The sequence below is a fragment of the Aphelocoma coerulescens genome, chromosome 26 (assembly GCF_041296385.1).
Source record: "Aphelocoma coerulescens isolate FSJ_1873_10779 chromosome 26, UR_Acoe_1.0, whole genome shotgun sequence".
NCBI classification, from domain to species: domain Eukaryota; kingdom Metazoa; phylum Chordata; class Aves; order Passeriformes; family Corvidae; genus Aphelocoma; species Aphelocoma coerulescens.
In genome coordinates this window covers 1,394,956-1,413,072 of record NC_091039.1, presented here as the reverse complement: position 1 = coordinate 1,413,072, position 18,117 = coordinate 1,394,956, and the positions used below count along the sequence as shown (strand labels likewise).

The window sequence follows — 18,117 nt, the reverse complement described above, 5'->3', positions numbered from 1 at the left end:
TGTGCGTTTCATAAAGCTGGTCCTTCCTTTCCAAGCTCAAGACCCATCTCCTCCACCCTCAGTTGGGTGGGATCCTACATGACCCCACAGCAGCCCTGGCAGCTCTCCACCTCCCCCCACCCAAGCCAACCCCACAAAAAGCAGGACAGAGGGGTTTGGTGGCTTTTATTAGGACCAAAGCCCCTCAGCTGGGTTTGTTTTATTGTCACAGCTAATGACAGGTTCAGAGAGGGCCATGCCATGGCAGGCTGAGGTGCAGCCCCCAAAGCACTGCCAGGGAGGGGCTGCCCAGCAGGCAGCAGAGACCATGGCCAGGGGCATCAGCACCTGCCCCACCACTGCCCAGCAGCTGCAGGATCCACCTGGGAAAAGGAACGAGATCCGAGTCCTGCGAGGGCACCAAGAGAGCCCTGGTCAGGGATGAGTGGGAAACGTCCCTGCCACGGCTCTAACGCAGGACAAACCCAGCCACATCTACAGCCCTCCCTCCACCTCACCAAGGGACAGGTTTCCCTCAGGTTCACCATCCCACCCCATCCATGCATCTCCAGCCATGGGACAAGGAAGACCCGAGCTGGGACTCCAACAGCAGGTGACAAAGGCTAATCCAGGACACTCAGCCCACTCCAGCCCCCTGCAGTGATCCACCCTCCCTCCATCCTGGTGCCCCAGCCCAGACCTACCTTGCTCTTTGTCTTGTCCTCCAATCTGTCCTCACTTGGGCACTGCAGCAGAGCACAGAAGACAAAAGCCCCCTGAACTCCCCTTGTCTTACTCCCCTTTTGACTCCCAAAAGTGCCTGTGTGCTCACCCCAACGTGCACCTGCACACCCCATCCCTGCACACACTTGCTCCAAGCAATCCCACACACCACCATCACTGCATGCTCCAGCCAGGTCTGGGAGACTCCCAGGTGCTCTGTGTCCCCAGCACAATGCCCAGCTCATCCTTCTTGGCCAACTGGGCTGAGCCCCCAGTGTGGGCAGCAGGGGAAGGGGAATTCTGTCCCTCTGCCCCGCTCAGCTGAGACCCCCCCTGCAGAGCTGCCTCCAGCCCTGTGGTTCCAGCACGGGAAGGACCTGGAGCTGCTGCAGCGAGTCCAGGGGAGGCCACGGAGCGGCTCCAAGGCCTGGAGCTCCTCTGCTCTGGAGCCAGGCTGGGAGAGATGGGGGTGTTCACCTGGAGAAGAGGAGGCTCCAGGGAGGCCTTAGAGCCCCTTCCAAGGCCTAAAGGGGTTCCAGGAGAGCTGGAGAGGGACTTGAGACAAGGGATGGAGAGACAGGACAAGGGGGAATGGCTTCCCAGTGCCAGAGGGCAGGGATGGATGGGATATTGGGAAGGAGGGTGGGGAGGCCCTGGCACAGGGTGCCCAGAGCAGCTGTGGCTGCCCCATCCCTGGCAGTGTCCAAGGCCAGGCTGGATGGGGCTTGGAGCACCCTGGGCTGGTGGAAGGTGTCCCTGCCCGTGGCAGGGGGTGGGAATGGGATGAGCTTTGAGGTCCCTTCCCACCCAGACCATTCCATTGTTCTGTGACTCTACCGAGCCCCTGCACAGCTGCACTGGGGATGGGCCTGTGGGGCTGCAGGAGCTGGGCTGGCTGGGTCAGCGCTCCTGGAGGGTCCAGCAGCAGCTCCCACAGAGCTGAGCACTCACCCCGTGCCACATACCCTGTGCCACATACCCTGTGCCACATCAACAGCCCTGGAGCTTCCACAGGGACTGAGGTGCTAGGGCTGCCAGATTGGAACCCTGCCTGCATGGGAAGTGGGGCAGAGGGTGTCTGGGGACAAGAGTGTGCTCAGAAGCCACGGGAGGGGAAATAGAAGTGTTTAAGGACACGTGGCTGGCACAGGAACACGCAGAGGGTGTGTGGGCAGTGATCCTCCCATGGGCTGAGGAGGGGCCATGCGGAGCAACGTGGGGCAGGTCTGTGCAAGGGCTGCTCCAGATGCTCTGCTGAGACAGGGAAATGTGAGCTGGGAAGTGCAGGCAGGATCCCGAGACATAAATCAGAGCGGCCCAGGTGCAGGGGAGGAGATTGACACACACCCCCCACGCCTGGGACAGGAGCGGGGGCAGCCAGCGCTGGGCCAGGCCTCCAGCAGCTCCTCTGGCTCTGCCATTTCTGGTTTCCTCTCCCTTTTTTTCCCCATGAATAAGGAAAGGTGATTTCAAGATGCTTCAAGACCATAAACCCAAGAAGCCCAAAGTTGCAGCTCCACAGGGCTGCCTGGTGTCCTCAAACTCCCTCACAACCAAGATCAACACAAAACAGGGACAAAACAGAGCACCGGGAAAGTGGGACAAGGAAAAGACAGGGCAAGGCAAGGGCTCCTGCTCCTCCTTCCCCTCAGCCAATCTCACCTTTCACATCCAGTTTGCAGTCTACTGAGGCTTCCCCCAGGGGGTTCACAGCCTTGCAGGTGTAAACACCCCCATCGAAAGGGCCAGGTTTGCGGATTTCCAGCGAGCACACGCCCTGATCAATCAGTGCTATGTATTTGGGGTCTTCCCGGATCTCCATCTGATTTTTCAACCAGATGATTTTTGGCTGAAAGTTTAAAGCAGGGAGAGAAATGAGAAATGAGAAATCAACTGGCCCCAAAATACAGTTACCTCTCTCTGTCTTTGCCTTGCCCTGCCTGAAGCTTGTGGCCATGGTGGGATTCACAGCCAGAAGCATTTTGAAGATCCAAATCTCCCACTTGTGAGCCCTAACCACTGCTCCACCCTTCCTCCCCCAGCACAGAGGAAACAAGACATGGCTTGATTTAAGACCAGTCTCCCATCTCCATGCAGAAACAGCCTGAATGTGCTCCAGTTTGACTCAGAGGGCAGCTGCAGCCTCTTGACCTCAATCCAACCCTAATCCAACAGCAGCAACCATCTCCCAGACACCTCCAGCCTCCTTGCAAAAAACCCCACTGATGTCCCCGGGCCAGGGTGGTGCTGCCCATGGGGGAAGCACTGACCTGGGGGAAGCCCCGGACGGAGCAGAAGAGGTGAGTGCTGTAGCCCCGCGTTGTCGTTCGGTCTGTCAGGGGCTGCGTGAACTTTGGAGGCTCCATCATGTCCCGCTGGGGGATCTTCTCCGGCTGGTAAGTGGTTTCTGAGGAAATAATGAATTCTAGCTGAGGCAGAGCTCCGGCTCCTGGGCTGACCAACACAGGGATTCAGCACAAGGTACCCAAAACCACTTCTGTTCCCTCACGTAAGAGGCCAGATGTCACCTGGCCTGACCCAAGGACCTGGCCCTGAGCTCAGACAGCCCTGTTTCCTCGTGCACTCATGCCATGGTAGTGCCCTGGCCCTGTTAGGAACAGGGGGGATGCCAATCCCCAAACCCACTGTGACACATCCTGTGTGCAGCAGGTCAGACCCAGGCCAGGCACACTCTGGATCTCCCAGTCCATCCTCAAATCTCAGTGCACAGAAATAAGAGCTGGAGGGAATATCTGCAGGTGGCAGAGACCGCAGGTCACTGTGTGCTACCAGGGAGAAGGATGGAAATAGATGCAAGGAGAGCGGGGCTGGTTGGAGATTTGGCCCTGAGCTGCAGGGCCAAAGCCAGGGCTGTTCTGACCCTTCCCAGCTCCTGCTTCCATCTCGTCCCAGGGATGTCCATGCCTTGGTTCCTCCCAGGGGGCTGAGCACGGCACAAGTTTTCCCCAAAGGAGAAATGAGGTGCAGAAGGGGGGCAGGGGACCTCTGGACCTTGGGGGTGCTCAGCCTCACCCCTGCTGGTCTTGTCCTGGGGACCGGCCCAGCAGCATCAGCACAACTCTGAGGAAGCCCCACTGGCCCACTGGTCAGGACCCCTCTTGGCCACCACCCTCCCCAGCCCCTCAGCCAGGGACGTGTCCCCACTTGTCTTCTCGATGCAGGCCACCCCAGAGGCGACGGCAGCGCTGTCGCTGAGCCCGCAGATGTTCTCGGAGAACACTCGGAAGGAGTAGGTGTTGCCGATGATGAGGTCGGAGATGGTGCAGCTGGTGCGGGTGCAGCGCTCCAGCACCGTGAACCATTTCTGGGAGGGAAAAAGGAGGAAAAAAGAGAGTAGTGAGAAAAGACAGGCTGTGACAAGGATGGAGAAGGTGTGGGGGGAGGCAGGGAGTGCAGCTGCCCCTCTCCCATCAGGGCATCCCCAAGCAGCAGGAGTGGCCAGGCTCACCCCACTCTTCTTGTCTGACTTCTGCACCCTGTAGCCCTTGATCTCAGAATTCCCGTTGTCCACAGGGGGAGTCCACTCCAGGGCCACATTAAAGCCCCACACATCCACCAGCTTCAGGTTCTGGGGAGGGCCGGGTGGCTCTGCAAACACAAACGCCCTCAGGGTGACATCCCGGTTTGCTCCACCCACATTCTGTACCTTGACCATCCCTTCACCTCGCTTTTCATCTCTTCTCACCCTGGTGCAGCACACAAGGGATGAGAAGCTGCACGGGGCAAGGGCTGGCAGAAACTCTGCATCCCCAACCAGAGGGGTTCACCTGCATGATCCTGTTGAGGATCCCACTGGAACAGAGACTCCAGGGTCCCTTGCCTTGTTGCTGTCCCATCACATCCCGCCCAGAACAAGACCTACCCAGCTAAGGAGGAGAAATGAGCCCCAGAGTGACCCTGCAGGGTCCCATCCTCAGCTCACCAACCACCTGGATGTCCAGGGTAGCCTTGTCCTCGGCTCCGTTGATCTGCACGGTGAGCTCGTACTTGCCCGAGTCCCCGCGCTGGGCCTGGCGGATGTAGAAGATGGTGTCCTGAGCCGTGTTGCGGATGTTGATGCGGTTGGTGTCCAGGGGCTGCCCTCCCTTGGTCCAGCTCACCTCGGGCTGAGGCTTTCCCTGGAGAAACAGGCAGGTCAGGAGCCACTCGGGCACATGGTCCCAGCAGGTCCTGCTGGGAAGGATGGGTGGCAGAGCCACCCTGCTCCGGGCAGCAGCAGCCCGGGTGCCACCTCTCCCATCCAGCAGTCCCTGGGAAAGAAGCTGCAGCTGATTCCTGTCAGACTCACTGATGGGAAGCCCTCAGGCTCCAGGGGTGAGGCTGGAACATGCTGGCTCCCTAAGGTCCTCACGGAGCAAGCCCAGCTTTACTTGCCAGGGCAGAGCTGTGCTCTCATGGCCCAGGTGCTGAGCCCAAGATCCAGCTTAGTGGCAGGGCTTGAACTCAGCACACAGGGAAAGTTCATGCCTGGAGCATAGCCAGCACAGAGTCCCAACTGTCTGTGAGACATGGCATGGACAAGTCCCTCAGCTCAGGGGCTTCTCATGCCCCCTGCTTGGCCAACACATTTCAGAGCCAGCTGCCACAGTGGAGATGCTCTGGTGATGTCCCAGACAGGATGAGAGAGTTCAGCTGAGGAGATGACCTCCAGCCTAACCCACCAGTGTCAGCACTGCTCCCCCATCACAGCCCTGAGGCTGCCCTGCTCCAAAGGCAGCTGGTCCCCTCAAGGAACCCCAGTGCTGTGCTGTGGGGTCTCAAGGGATGTGGCCAGATCCTGGCCAGGAGCATGAGCTGAACTGGACTTCCTGGCTGAGACAGCAGCAACAGCCAGCTCATGCCCTGATGTGTTTGGGGTTGTCCCATTGCAGCATCATCAATAAAGATGTAGCAGGGGAAAAATGGGGTCTGGGCAGGAAAAGGAGAGACATTCCCACCCCATCACCTGCCCTTGGCCCACAAGACACAGGGACCAGGCCAAGTCAGAGCACAGTTGGACCCACGAGCTAACCTGCAGGAGCAACCTGGAGTGAAATGCCCAAGGGACTAAAGCCCAAATCACCCACCTACCTGAAAGGGGATCATGATGTTCACAGCATCCCCCACGTGCCTGATGTAAGTCTCCCGCAGGTGCCGAGGCATGCGGATCCTCGGGAGCTCTGGGGACCAGGAATTCACATTGTGAGAGAAGGAACTCCCATTCCCCAGCTTGCAGACCCCCCTTGATACCCACCCCTGCTTGGCCACCAAGAAAATCCACCCAAACACTGCCACCTTCTCCCTCTCATCTCCTGGACGGTGCTGCTCCCCTGCAGGGCTGTGCTAGCCTATCCCATTGCCTGTACCCCACAGTGATGCCCATGCCCGAGATCCCAGGTCACCAACCCAGGGCAGCATTCTGATGGATCATTCACCCCCTGGAGCCCATAGAGACAACATGGGCTTAACCAGAAGAGCCACAGCACAACCTGTATGGTAACAAGGCAGGGAACAGCATCTCCCAGCTGGGAAATATCTCTCCCCCCAACTTTCCAGAGGCCCAGCTTCCAGCAAGGACAAGGCTGGACCTCCACCCTCCCTGTGCACTCCAGCCCACTGAGACACAAAGGAGGTGCCTGGTCACACCACAGCTGTGGAAACCCCAGGCTCATGACAAAGGCAAACGTCCCCAAGGGAGCATAACAAAGACAAGCAAAAACCCCACTGGAGAGTGCTCATGGAGCGTGTCCCCTTCCCCGGGCGAATGGAAGCCGTGTAGCTCTGCTGGCTCAGTGCCAGCCAGGGATCCCTCTGGAGCCCCTCGTAAAGGAGCTGGGAGTCTGTGCCCGGGTTAAATGTGCACGAGCTTAACCCTGGGGAGGGGCCCGGCCAGAATAAACCGGGCCTGAGCCAAACAGCTGTGAGGGCTGGGGAGCACAGGGCCAGGCCCCTCTGACAGCTGAGACGGTCCCTGCCCTGCTCGTGCTGCGATTTCTGCAGGGATCCATCCCCCAGTGCTGCCACTTGGGCTCATCAGTCTCAGCAGGGCTGAGAAACCTGACCGTGGGGGAGGAATGGTAATTCAGGGGTGTTCTCCCCAGCTCCTCAGAGCTGAGGTCGGTGGCCCAGGTGACACGGTGCCATGGTGGGAAGGCTCTTTCCTGCCCCTGCTCCCTGCAAAGTGTGACTCCCATACTGATCCTTCATCTGGTTTCTCCTTGTCCCTCTCCACCTCCCAAGCCCACTCATCCCACCTGTTGTTAAGCTCCGTGCTGTCCGATTGCTGCTATTTAAAATCCCCTGGGGTGCTATAAATGAACTGGTGAGATGTGCAAAATGCAGGCCTGGAGAAAATGTGAAGGCCAGGAGGCAACAGATGGGGAGGGGAAGGGGAAGGGGAAGGGGAAGGGGAAGGGGAAGGGGAAGGGGAAGGGGAAGGGGAAGGGGAAGGGGAAGGGGAAGAGCAAGGGGAAGAGTAAGGGGAGGGGCAAGGGGAAGGGAGAAGGAGAAGGAGAAGGAGAAGGAGAAGGAGAAGGAGAAGGAGAAGGAGAAGGAGAAGGAGAAGGAGAAGGAGAAGGAGAAGGAGAAGGAGAAGGAGAAGGGAGGGGAAGGGGAGGGGAAGGAGGGGAAGGGGAAGGAAGGAAAACCCAGTAGATCAAGTTGTGTGTGGGTCTCTGAGCTCCTTGGGTTTTACACCTGTACATGTGGCTGGGACAAAGCTCAGGCAGCAGGGATGGGGTGTGGGAAGCATGAGCTGTGCATTTGTCATCTCATGTCAGTCCCTCACACCCCAGTTTTCCCAGTTCTATGAGGTTTGTTGGGATGGTTTTGAGGTCAGAGGTGAACAGGCCCAGCCACTACCCCTAAGCCACATCCACCTCCTCCGAGCACACTGAGAAGACCCTGCAAGACCCTTTCCACAGGCTGATATTCTCTAAGCCTTTTCCTATGAAAAGCTGGTGGTTCATGGAATAACTTTTGTTAGTATTACTATTTTTAAGCAGCTGAAAAATCTGATGTGTTGAATAACAGGAAAACTTGAGCATTAATAATTCCTTCTAAAGGCAAAATGAGTCTGTATTTGCTGTTTGCTGAGTGCAAGCTGGCCCTGCCCTCCTGCATCAGCCTCAGCAAATTGGCAGCACCCCGGGAGGAATGTGAGTCCTGCTAAGCATGGGAGCAACTCATTCATTAGCGAGTTCAGCATGATTAAAGTTCCCATGCTCCAGACAACCAGCTCTTGACTTCCCTGAGCTAAATAAACAAAGCTGTCCAATGTGTGCCATGGCATATTTGGGATGTGACACGGCCAAGGGGAGGAGAGGAGCTCAGGGGGAGGCGGATTCTGGATTCCTGCCATGAAACAGGAAAATGTGGCTCTGCCCTTTGGGTCCTTCACCCCCAAAGCTTCACCATCAGCAAGACTGGTGAGGTCAGGAAGCTTGTCCCGAGGGAATTTGACACAGTCATTGAGAATAGCATCTGTCAAAGGCTGGACTGGACCGTGAGAGGCTGCTCAGGCTGCAGGGATGGCCGGGGATTCCACCCAGGAATTCTGCCCTCAGGGGCCGTACTCACGGAGGATCTCCCTGATGAGCACTGGCTGCTCCAGAGCGGCCGGGACGCTGGCTCCGCTGGCACTGACAGCCACCACCCTCACATGGATCTTGTCCCCAGAGCTGAGGTTTGGGATTGTGTAGCGGGTGGAAAGAAAAGGCTCCTGGTTCACAGCTTTCCAGTCTGAACCTGCAACAGACGCAACACAGCACTTTGGATGTGCCACGGACAGACTGACACACCCCGAGCAGCAGGATCAGGGCCCAGGGGGTGAGATCCAGAGGCAAAGAACCTCTTCCTCGGAAAGGTGGAATGATTTTTGGGGCATCAGCAGAAAAAGGGACCTTGGAGGGGAGGTTGGCCCCCCTGCCAAGGAGTGTGGGGGATGAAGTGCTGGCAGAAGCTCAGCTCTGGAGCGTGAGGACATTTGCAAGCAAGAAAAGGCATCGGGCCAGCGAACACGTTCCTGCTGACCAGGTGCATTTCTGAAAGGAAAGATCCTTGGAGCTCCCTGCCAGCCACTCTGCTCCTCTCACGGCCCCGGGACAACACTGGGGCTCACCATGGCCCCCACAAAGTCCTCCACACTGGGCAAGGTCTGCTCAGGACCTGCCCCCAGCTGGATGGACCTCTCCAAATGTTCTTCCTGCTTGGAAGGGTCGTCTCAAACTCAACCCAGAGCCCAGCCCTCCCCCAGCCCCAGCTAACATGGCCTTGCCATGTGCCAAACCTCTCAAGGTGTTTCTCACTCAGAAAATAAACTGCCCTGGTCCCCCAAGGACTGGGTGTCCCATGTGGGCCGTGAGAGTGACCCACATGTGCCAGGGTGTGCCAAGCCCCCATGTGCACCTTCAGACCAAGATTTTCCTGTCAATGCCGTTGGAGCAGCCAAATCCCACCAGATCCTCTTTCCCTTCACCACTGGCATTGCTCTAATCAGCCCTCGCTCAAATCTCACCATATTTTAGCCAACCAGAGTCTTGTACCAGCCCAAATACAGCAGTCCCGTGGCCCCTAGATGATCACTGAGGGCCTGGAGTTCTCCCATACTCCAGCAGACCCAAAATAAGCCAGGAGAGCATCCAGACTGAGCCCTTTGGGTGGCTGTCAGACAGATCCCTCCAGGAATGGATGCATCCTTCCTTGGCCCATGCAAGGCCCTCCTCACACATCCCACCCACTTGTGGTAACCTCTCCACCCCAGCCCAGCGATGGAAGCCTCCCACAGCCAGGAATGTGTCCATCGTGTGTGCCACAAGCTAAACAGCCGAGGGTCAAGTTCCCTGAGGCCACCTGCGTCTCCCAAACCACTCCAGCCCAGCCTCCTCTTGTGGATCCCCCCAGCCATGCAGACCCTTCACTCTCACCCCAAAGCCCAGCAGGGCTTCAAGAGAGTGCCCAAAACATGAATCTTATCCACCCACTCCATTCCACCACCCAACAATGCAACTGGAGAGCCATGGACAATTGCTGGACAATTGCTGCCACCTCCCAGCCCACCTCCATCCACCACAGCCACCCTCTTTCCAGGCATCATCAAGTTGGCTGACACACGCCCAGGACCCTTTCCTTCCTCATCCTCCTTATCCCCATTCCTTCTATGCTTCATTTTGGGCAAACATGGGAGAATTGAATTTTTCCTCCTGTTTTCTTGGATTTCCATCCCAGTCCCAGGTCCCTGCAGATCTGGAGTTCATCAGAGACCAGGCCCTGAAGGTGTGTTGGTCTCTGCTCCACACTCGAGCTGGACACAGCAGTGACACTAAGCCTGCTCCAAGCCCCTGCTAAAAACATCACTGCTGTCTGAAGCCAGTGGGATGCCCTGTTTCTCCATGGATAAGAAATAACCATTCTAAATGGATCCATTTGGGCAAAGAAAGGGAATTGTCGCTGGAGGAAATGATCTGCTGGGTTCCACCCAGCTCCATCCCACCCCACAGCCGCACACCATCTCTCCATGCTTGCCAGACAGGAAAGACCAAACCTACTTCCATCTTTGCAGATCTCCACCACGTATCCATCCAGGCCTGCCCGGCCCGTCTGCTCTGGGGCTTTCCAGGTCAGCGTGAATGAGTTTTCACTCACTTCTTCCACGGCCAAAGACAAGGGGCAGCTGGGTGGCTCTGTAACAAACCCGCAGTGGTGAGGGCAGGGCTCAAGTACCAGGGCTCTTGGAGGGCAATTGCTCAACCTCCAGGTCTGTCTTCAGTCCACCCATCCTCCTAATCCCCAGCCCTTTCCCACTGCAAAAATATCCTTGATGACTTCATCCCTCCGCCCCTTCTCCCCTGCACATGCCCCCTCCAAGCCTTGCTTATCTCCCCTCCCCACTCCAGCGTTCCCCACTCACCTTCCTTTGGTTTCTCTGGTTTAGGCTCGGGGGCTGGGGGCTCAGCTGGGGGAGCTGGGGAACCTTCTGCAGGTGCTGGAGTTGCTTCTGCTCCAGCTTCTGTGGGGATGGGAGCGGCTTCATCTGTGGGGGCTGGGGGCTGCTCAGGGGCTGGGGACTCTTCAGCAGCTGGGGCTGCTTCTTTCTTTGGGGTTGCTTCTTCCTTTGGGGTTGCTTCTTCCTTCGGGGCTGCTTCTTCCTTCGGGGCTGGCGCTGCCTTTTTCTTGGCCGCTGCTGGAGCCGGTTTTTTGGCTGGAGGTGCAGTTTTGCCGGTCATCGCTGCAAAGCCTGGGGGCTGGGGAAGGGGATGTTCTGAGATCTCTGCTCCGGGGTCTCTGCTCTGTTTTGGGGTTCCTGCTCCAGACAAAAGATCTCTCCTCTGGATTTGGGGTCTGGACTCCGAGGTTGGGGTCCCTGCTCAGGACCAGGTGTCTCCACTCTGGACCGATGGTCTCTGCTCCGGGACGGCTGTGCTGGGAGGGGGGAACCAGGTCACTGAGCCAGAACAGGAGCTGGGTGACTTTTATAGGCTTTGGCTGGCACTTGTCACCTCCCTGCAAACCAATCTGCCTGCGCAGGCGGGACTGCCAGGAATAGCCACCCGGGACCTGCACATTCAGCAGCCCCCACTGCCCCCTCCTATGGGATGGCAGCACATGGGCCCGGCCCCCCAGCGGCCCCCCTGGCCTCACCCAGGACTGGGCAGGCCAGGGCCAGGTCACCTTTCTTTGGGGACATGGCTCCTGTCCCCAGCACCAGCACCCCTCTGGCTAAGGGCTTCCCCACCCCCACTGCCCCCTCCTCAGCCACTCGCTGCCTCCCAACCCCAACAGACTCTCCCTGGACCCCTCATCCCCCTTGCCTTCCTTAGCCCCGTCATTGACACCAGAGCCCCTCGCCCCAGCCCTCCCTGTTACTCCTGCATTGACCCCCCAACCCACCCACTCCCCCCCATGTCCTCCCACAGTCCCTGTGACCCCAGACCCCTCTGCTCCCTCCATCCTTCCCCAGCTCATCCTCAATCCCACAATTGCTGAGATTGGACAACAACCTCTGGGCTCATCTGGACCAACCCAGCTGCCCATAGCCCTGAGCCACATTTCTGGAGAAGACAAATCACTCACCAGCCCCATGCTGTGTTCTCCAGCCTCTGCTCTGCCCCATCAACCATCCTTGTCCATAGAGACTGGTCACCCAGAACTCATGACCAGCCACCCTACTGTTATCCCCAAACTCAGATTCACCCCAAATCCCCCCAGTAACCCAGGAAAGCCCCATTAATCCTATGGGTCATAAACCACTCACCCCCTGCTTGTTCCTGTTCCCTTACTTGCCCTCATGCTGTGCATGAGACACCACTGAAAGTGTCTCTGCATCCTTAACCTTCCTGCAATTTGGGTTGAGAGAGAGTTTTCTCCATTCCCCAGCTAACTCCCAGTCTCCAGGGATGCAGCTATGGAGCAGCCAAGCAAGCCTGGCTCTCCTGGCTGCTAGTCCACAGGCTCACAGTTCTGTGGTCCCCAGGAAACCCCTCCAGACGTGGATATCAGGGTCAAGAGGCGTCTCTGAGACAGCCAGAGCATGAGGCACGTTCTCTGCCGGGGCCAGATGATCCCAGCTTTGTTAACTGGGGGTGGTTTTCCAGGTGGGGGGAGCTGTGGTCACCCAGGAATGGGAGGGAGACAAGAAAGAACAAAGCCCCATTGGTTAGGCTGGTCCTTAAAGGGATGGTGACATCCCAAAAAAGAGCCTGAGGGGTGCACCCCAGCTGGAGCAGCACCTGCTCCAGGAGGGATATTTGTTCTCTCCTGATTATTTGGCAGCAGGACAAAGCCAGGGTACCCCGAGATTGTTGTTGGTGCCTCAGGGAGGGTCTGTTTGCCCCAAACTATGTGATAACTTGCATGTTCCTTGATTATTTCCCCAGTGAGGACAAAAATTACTAATAAAAGTTCCACCTTCCCCAAAATGCCCTTGGAATGCCTGAGGGATGAGGTCCTTGAGGCAGGAGAGGGTGATGTGGGGCACCCAGGCATTTCTGCTGCCTGCATGGACGGGTACTGCCAGTTCCTTTCCTGCCCAGAGCATCTTGGAGTGGCTCAGACTTGTCATGAACCAGAAAATTCCCTGCTGGTGCTCTGGTCAGAGAGAGGACAAGTGCTGCTGCCCAGCAGGGCGAGGAAGGGCTGCAGAGGATCATCCATCCATCCTGCTCTGCTCTCTTTGGCTCCCGGGGGCAGAACTGGAGAAGCTCTGGTTTCTCCATCCCTTGGCCCACTGGGATTTCATCCTGCCTCAAATGACCTTGGCCCCTCCTTGACTCGTCCACTTGACCCCTCCACATGGCCTGTGCCTTGATGACTCTTTCCATCAGCTCACAGGTGGCCAGTTCCAGACTCCCACAAACATCTGCTGAGGCGTCTTCCCTGTCTTTCTCAATCACGTTGTCTAATCTGAACCAAAAACCACTTCATTGCAAAAAAAGTGGGCTTGTTTTGATTACATGTTAAGAGAAGCAATTTAAAGAGCTCAGAAAGAAAAATAAATCAATACCAAAACTCCAGTTCATAGGGAAATGAGCACTCAGATTTCTTTCTGGTTTCAATTTGGGAGAGTGCAGCTGAAAATTAAACACTTTCCACAGGAAAAATAAAGAACATCAATGCAATAATTTCACCTGAAGTTCTCAATTTGAAAGAAACTTGGGTCTGTCAACCTGCTCCGTGACGTTTGGATGCTTTTGCTCTGTTGAGTCAGGGGGTGACTAATAGTTTATGAGCAAATGAATCAACATGATTTATCACCCACTCTTATCTGGGCCACGTTACTAGAGCTTATTGGCATCTTGTTTATTCACACGTTGGGCAAACACCGGGTGTTGAGCAAAGCCCAGCAGGGAAACACTGAGGAGCTGCTGCTGTCGATGGCAAAGGCACCGCGGGAGGTTGTCCCAGCTCCACATCAAAGGGCTTTCCACAGGCTCCAGACACCAGAGTCGACATTTCCTTACCCACCACGAGGGCTTCACTTGTGGAGTCACAACGGGGCCGGGAAACTGCTGCCAGGAGCTGATTTCAGTACCCAGGACAGGAGTGGGCTGTCCCAGCCCCCAGTTTTGGGTGAGGGAGCTCAAATCAGTCTGGTGATGGAAATGAAGATCACACGGAGGGGGCTGTTCCTGCAGGCAGCTGTGAGGGTTGAATATTAAAAATTTAGTGATAATTTAAATATCAGCACATTTTTGCCTGAAACTACAAGTATTTCAGGATTCAGCTGAAATACAGGTTATCCAAGTTTTCCCGTGAGAAAAGATCTCTTCCTACAAAAAGCTGGTACTTTTATAAATTGGTTTTGACCCACATTTCCAGCCCACTGAGTCACTGATACATTCCCTTACTTATTTTCCAGGTGAGTACAGGTCTAAATAAGGGAAGCATGATTTATTCCCGAAAGGAATCCTCCTCGTGCCACTGTTATTCCAACTCCCCCTGATGACCCAGCACAGTGCTGGCTCATTTTCCAGCTGTATTTATTTGACAGGATCTCATTGCAAAGAGGTAAATTCCTTCCCCCCAAACATCAGATCGGCCCATGCACCCAGACTCGCAGTTCAGGAGAGCAGAGATCTGCCAGGTGGGATGGGGGAAGCCTCGGCAACGCCTTCCCCACCACAGCAGCTGATGTGTTGGTGCAGGGAGATGGAAAATGCCTCTGACAGCTGGGCCAAATCCTGTAGGCTTCCAGAGATTAGGACCATCCCCTAAACAGCGCTCCAGGATTAGACAGGAGGTCGTGAGACCTTCCCACTTGTGCATCGTAAAGCAAAGTGGAGATGCCAAAGGCCTGGAATAAACAAGGAACTTGTGTCATCCAGGTGGGAAGGGCTCCCTGAAGCTGCCACATTCTTTGTGCTCATCTCCTCTTATCCCTGTCCCTGTGAACATCTCTGGAGGTCTTGGTGGCAGCAAGACTGTGAAAGCAGCAGGTGGATGTCGCACCAGGGCCACCGCAGGCTCTGGGCATGGCATCATCTGGTCCTTGGCACAGCCATGGGCTTGGTCAGGGCAGAGGACAGAGCTCCAGGGGACCACCATGGGTGGCAGCAAGGAGAGCCACCCACAGCCTGTATCAGGGAGAGGAAGGGAACACCCAGGACTGACAGGGTCCCCATTGCCGTCCCCAGCGGGATAAATTCAAAGTCACCCAATAGGACAGAGAAGGAAACATCCCCACCTCCCTTCGGCCACATCCAGCCCTGCAGACATCGTGTGGACTGCGAGTCCATGGGAGACATCACAGAAGGCCAGAGAAATGCCCAAACCCCCAGAAAGGAGGTGCCCAAGCTCCTTCAGGGGGGCTATTGCTGGTGGTTACTGCAGCTGATTCCTGTGTGGGTCTGTGCCCTCCCTTTAGCTGCTGCTCCTGCCCTTGCCTGTCCCCTTTCCAGGGTTAACTCAGATCTCCAGAAAACCAGGGAGCTCATCTGGGAAGCACACAGTGGTTAACCACAAACGCCAGCAGGGCTGCAGAGCCTGGGGGGCTCAGTGCCCTGCCTCCCACCTCCCACCTCCCACCTCCCACCTCCCTGCTCCTGGCTCCAGCTCCGGCTCCCAGCAGCATTTCCAGCCTCGCCGTCACCGCGATATTCGCAGAGTACTGAGTCAAGCAGCCGGGGCAGGCGGCAGGTGGGCTGGGACCAGGCGAGGTTTCCATTTGTCTGTCACACACAAGTGGACTCTTACTTCATCCCAAAGCAATGACTGCAGGCAGGGGCTCTAGGGCTGAGCTGGGACACGGCTCCAGTTCCCCTCCCAGAGCCCCCCAGGAAAGGGCCTGTCCAGGTGTCACCCTGGGACAGGAGTTTTAAGCAAGTATTGCTTTAAAATATCCTTGTCTGGTCTAGAAAACACAACCAGATAATAAAAAGACATCAACAGGAGCATCTCTGAGGTGCTGAGGGGCATCTCTTGCCTGATGGGCATCCCTTGGTGGGCACTGCTACAGGCCTTTAACAGCCACAGGCTCCAAAGTTGTCCGTGTCGCTGGGTGCACCCCAGCTCACCCCAGCAGCACTCAGCAGCACCAGTTTGATTTACTGACTCTCCAGTAACCCCTTCTTCATGGAAAGAGTTGTCCAGCCCTGGCACAAGCTGCCCAGGGCAGGGGTGAAGTCCCCAGCCCTTGAAGGATTTGGCAGCTGGGGACATGGGTTAGTGGTGGCCTTGGCAGTGCTGGGTTAAGGGTTGGACTCAATGATCTTAAGGGTCTTTTCCAACCTAATTGATTGTCTAATTCCATGATAAGTAGGGGTTCACCCACCTCCAGGTCCTCCAACATCAGCTCATGGAGCAGCAGGGTGGGCACCCAGATCTGCAGCCTCCCTGCTGGGATCAGGAGCTGCCAGATGCAGGCAGGGGATGCAAACACCCAGAACCAACTTTCGGGCTGTTACTTTGGGACCATAATGGAATCATTCTCCTGCAAGATGGGTGGATAGAAAATTAGGAAAACCCATGCAAAGATGTCCTGATTTTGCCTCGTGACTGGCTGGGAGCTGAGCCAGGGAGCTCCGTGTTCCCTCCAGCCTGCGACAGCACTGCAGTTGAAAAACCACCACAGAGAGGCATCAGCTGCTGCCCACAGCCAAAATGGTTTCCCCAAGGCCATCTGTGAGGCCACCACAATCACAGCCACAGCACGAGAGGACAGCTCAGCCTGAGCAGGAGCTGCAGGGCAGGAGCTCCAGGGCAGTGACCTGCAGCAGCTGCAGCCAGGGCCAGCTCAGCCCGAGCGTGCCCGGCCAGCAGGAACCCTCACGCACCTTGGCACCACAGCTGCCGTGTGCCCAGGAGCAATGCCAGTCCTGGGGCACTGCTCTGCCTCGGGTGGGTTTTTTCCAGCCCTGCCCTACTTCTGCAGCTGCCAGCAGGAGCTCACCTAGGACGGAGAGCCCGCAGGGACGGGGCTGTGTCAGCCCCGCGCTCCTCAGCCTGCCCCGAGTCACCTCTACCGAGGCTTGGGGACGGCAGCTGGAGATGCCAATAAGGCTCTGTCACCACCTGCCCTGGTCTCTGCAGCAGGGAGAGGCTGCAATTAGCAGCTCAGGTTTTCTTCCTCATTAAAACCAGGAGCTCAGGAAGGCTCAAATTGTTTCAAAGCCCCTTTGCTGGTTTATTCTGAACATTTGCACCCAGGGGCCACAGCCAAACCAGCTGCTTCTGTCTCCTGAGCAAGGAGCTGGGAGGCTCTGCAGGAGAAGGGGGAGGGAACAGCTCAGGCCCAGGCTCCACCAGCTCCAAGGGTGAATTTTGCTATGGATTAGGACCAGCAGGGAACTCAGTGTTTGCTCTGCACAAGGACAGGCAACACTTCTCAGAGCCTGCTTTGCTCATGTCCTCACCTGCAGTCCCAGGCAGGACCAGGCACTGCCAGACCCCAGGAGGGTGTCCAGCCCTGCCCTAAGGACTTTGAGGGACTGAAACCCCTGCCAGGGTGCACCATGACATCGCCCAGTAACAGCCCAGGCTCAGACACTCCTGCTCTCATTTGACCTCCAGCATGCCCTTCATCAGGCCCCTGGACCTCCATCAAGGACTTAAGGCCACCTCGAGTGTCTTCAAGGCCATTGCTCCTACCCAGTCCCTCCTGTAGGACCAGCACTGGTGTTTCCACTTCCCCTCCCAACTCTTCCCATATTTTCTCACATCCAACACCTCCTTTCCTTGCCTTGAATGCTTTCACTGGCACCCTCACCTGCCTCCATTCCCTGTGCTCTCCCCATCCCCTCCTCCCCCCTGCTCCCAGTCCCTGCAGGACTCTGCCAAGCTCCATCCTGGAGCAGCCCTGTTCAGCTGAGAGCAGGCAGGACCAGCAGGATGTCCTGCAGCCAGACCCACCCCAGCCCCGGGGATGCTGGTGGCACTGGGACCAGCCGAGTTTCAGGTGGGGCAGTGATATCCCAAGGAAGTCCTTGAGGCCAGTGTGGTGGTGGCCACAAGGGCTGTCTGCACCTTGCCGTGTCCAGGGGGTTTGGGAAGGGCTGTCCCTTCCCAGGATTCTCGGAAGCAAATGGGATCTGCTCCCTTGATGGGGCAGCATGTCCCGGGCCCATCCCACAACCCTCTCTAACCCAAACACCTTTATTTGAGAACTTCCCTACTCTGTCCCCCTCTCTGGAGAGTTTGCTGGGTCGGAGGGGCTATGAGAGGGGTTGGAACATCCCCAAAACCCAGTGACTTCCTCCAAGTCCCAGTAAACTGGGAATACACACCAGTTTGGGTTGTCCAACAGGGCCCAGCTGCATCCTTTCCCTGCTGCCACCAGGGAGCATCATGGGGACATTCAATCTAGCTGTCCCCGTGCTGGGGCTGGCCGAAACCCTCCAGACAGTGAAATCCTCCCAGCCAAGCTTTGGGAATGCCTGGTCCTTGGAGCTCCTGGTGTCCCCAGAGGCAGCTGGGCCCAGCCCT

General features: G+C 56.9%; 1 protein-coding gene across 1 annotated transcript; it reads right to left on the bottom strand.

The window, feature by feature from the left end:
- Positions 1 to 48: 48 nt before the first annotated feature.
- On the bottom strand, positions 49 to 11,032 carry MYBPH (myosin binding protein H). Its single transcript, XM_068995763.1, has 11 exons — positions 10,610 to 11,032; positions 10,248 to 10,382; positions 8,281 to 8,448; positions 5,794 to 5,882; positions 4,646 to 4,841; positions 4,172 to 4,311; positions 3,868 to 4,027; positions 2,973 to 3,109; positions 2,365 to 2,551; positions 684 to 725; positions 49 to 388 (listed from the first exon to the last, which is right to left on the bottom strand). The coding sequence occupies exons 1-10, from the start codon at positions 10,923 to 10,925 to the stop codon at positions 715 to 717; spliced, it is 1,539 nt and encodes a 512-aa protein (XP_068851864.1). The 5' UTR covers positions 10,926 to 11,032; the 3' UTR covers positions 49 to 388; positions 684 to 714.
- Between the last annotated feature and the right edge of the window lie 7,085 nt (positions 11,033 to 18,117).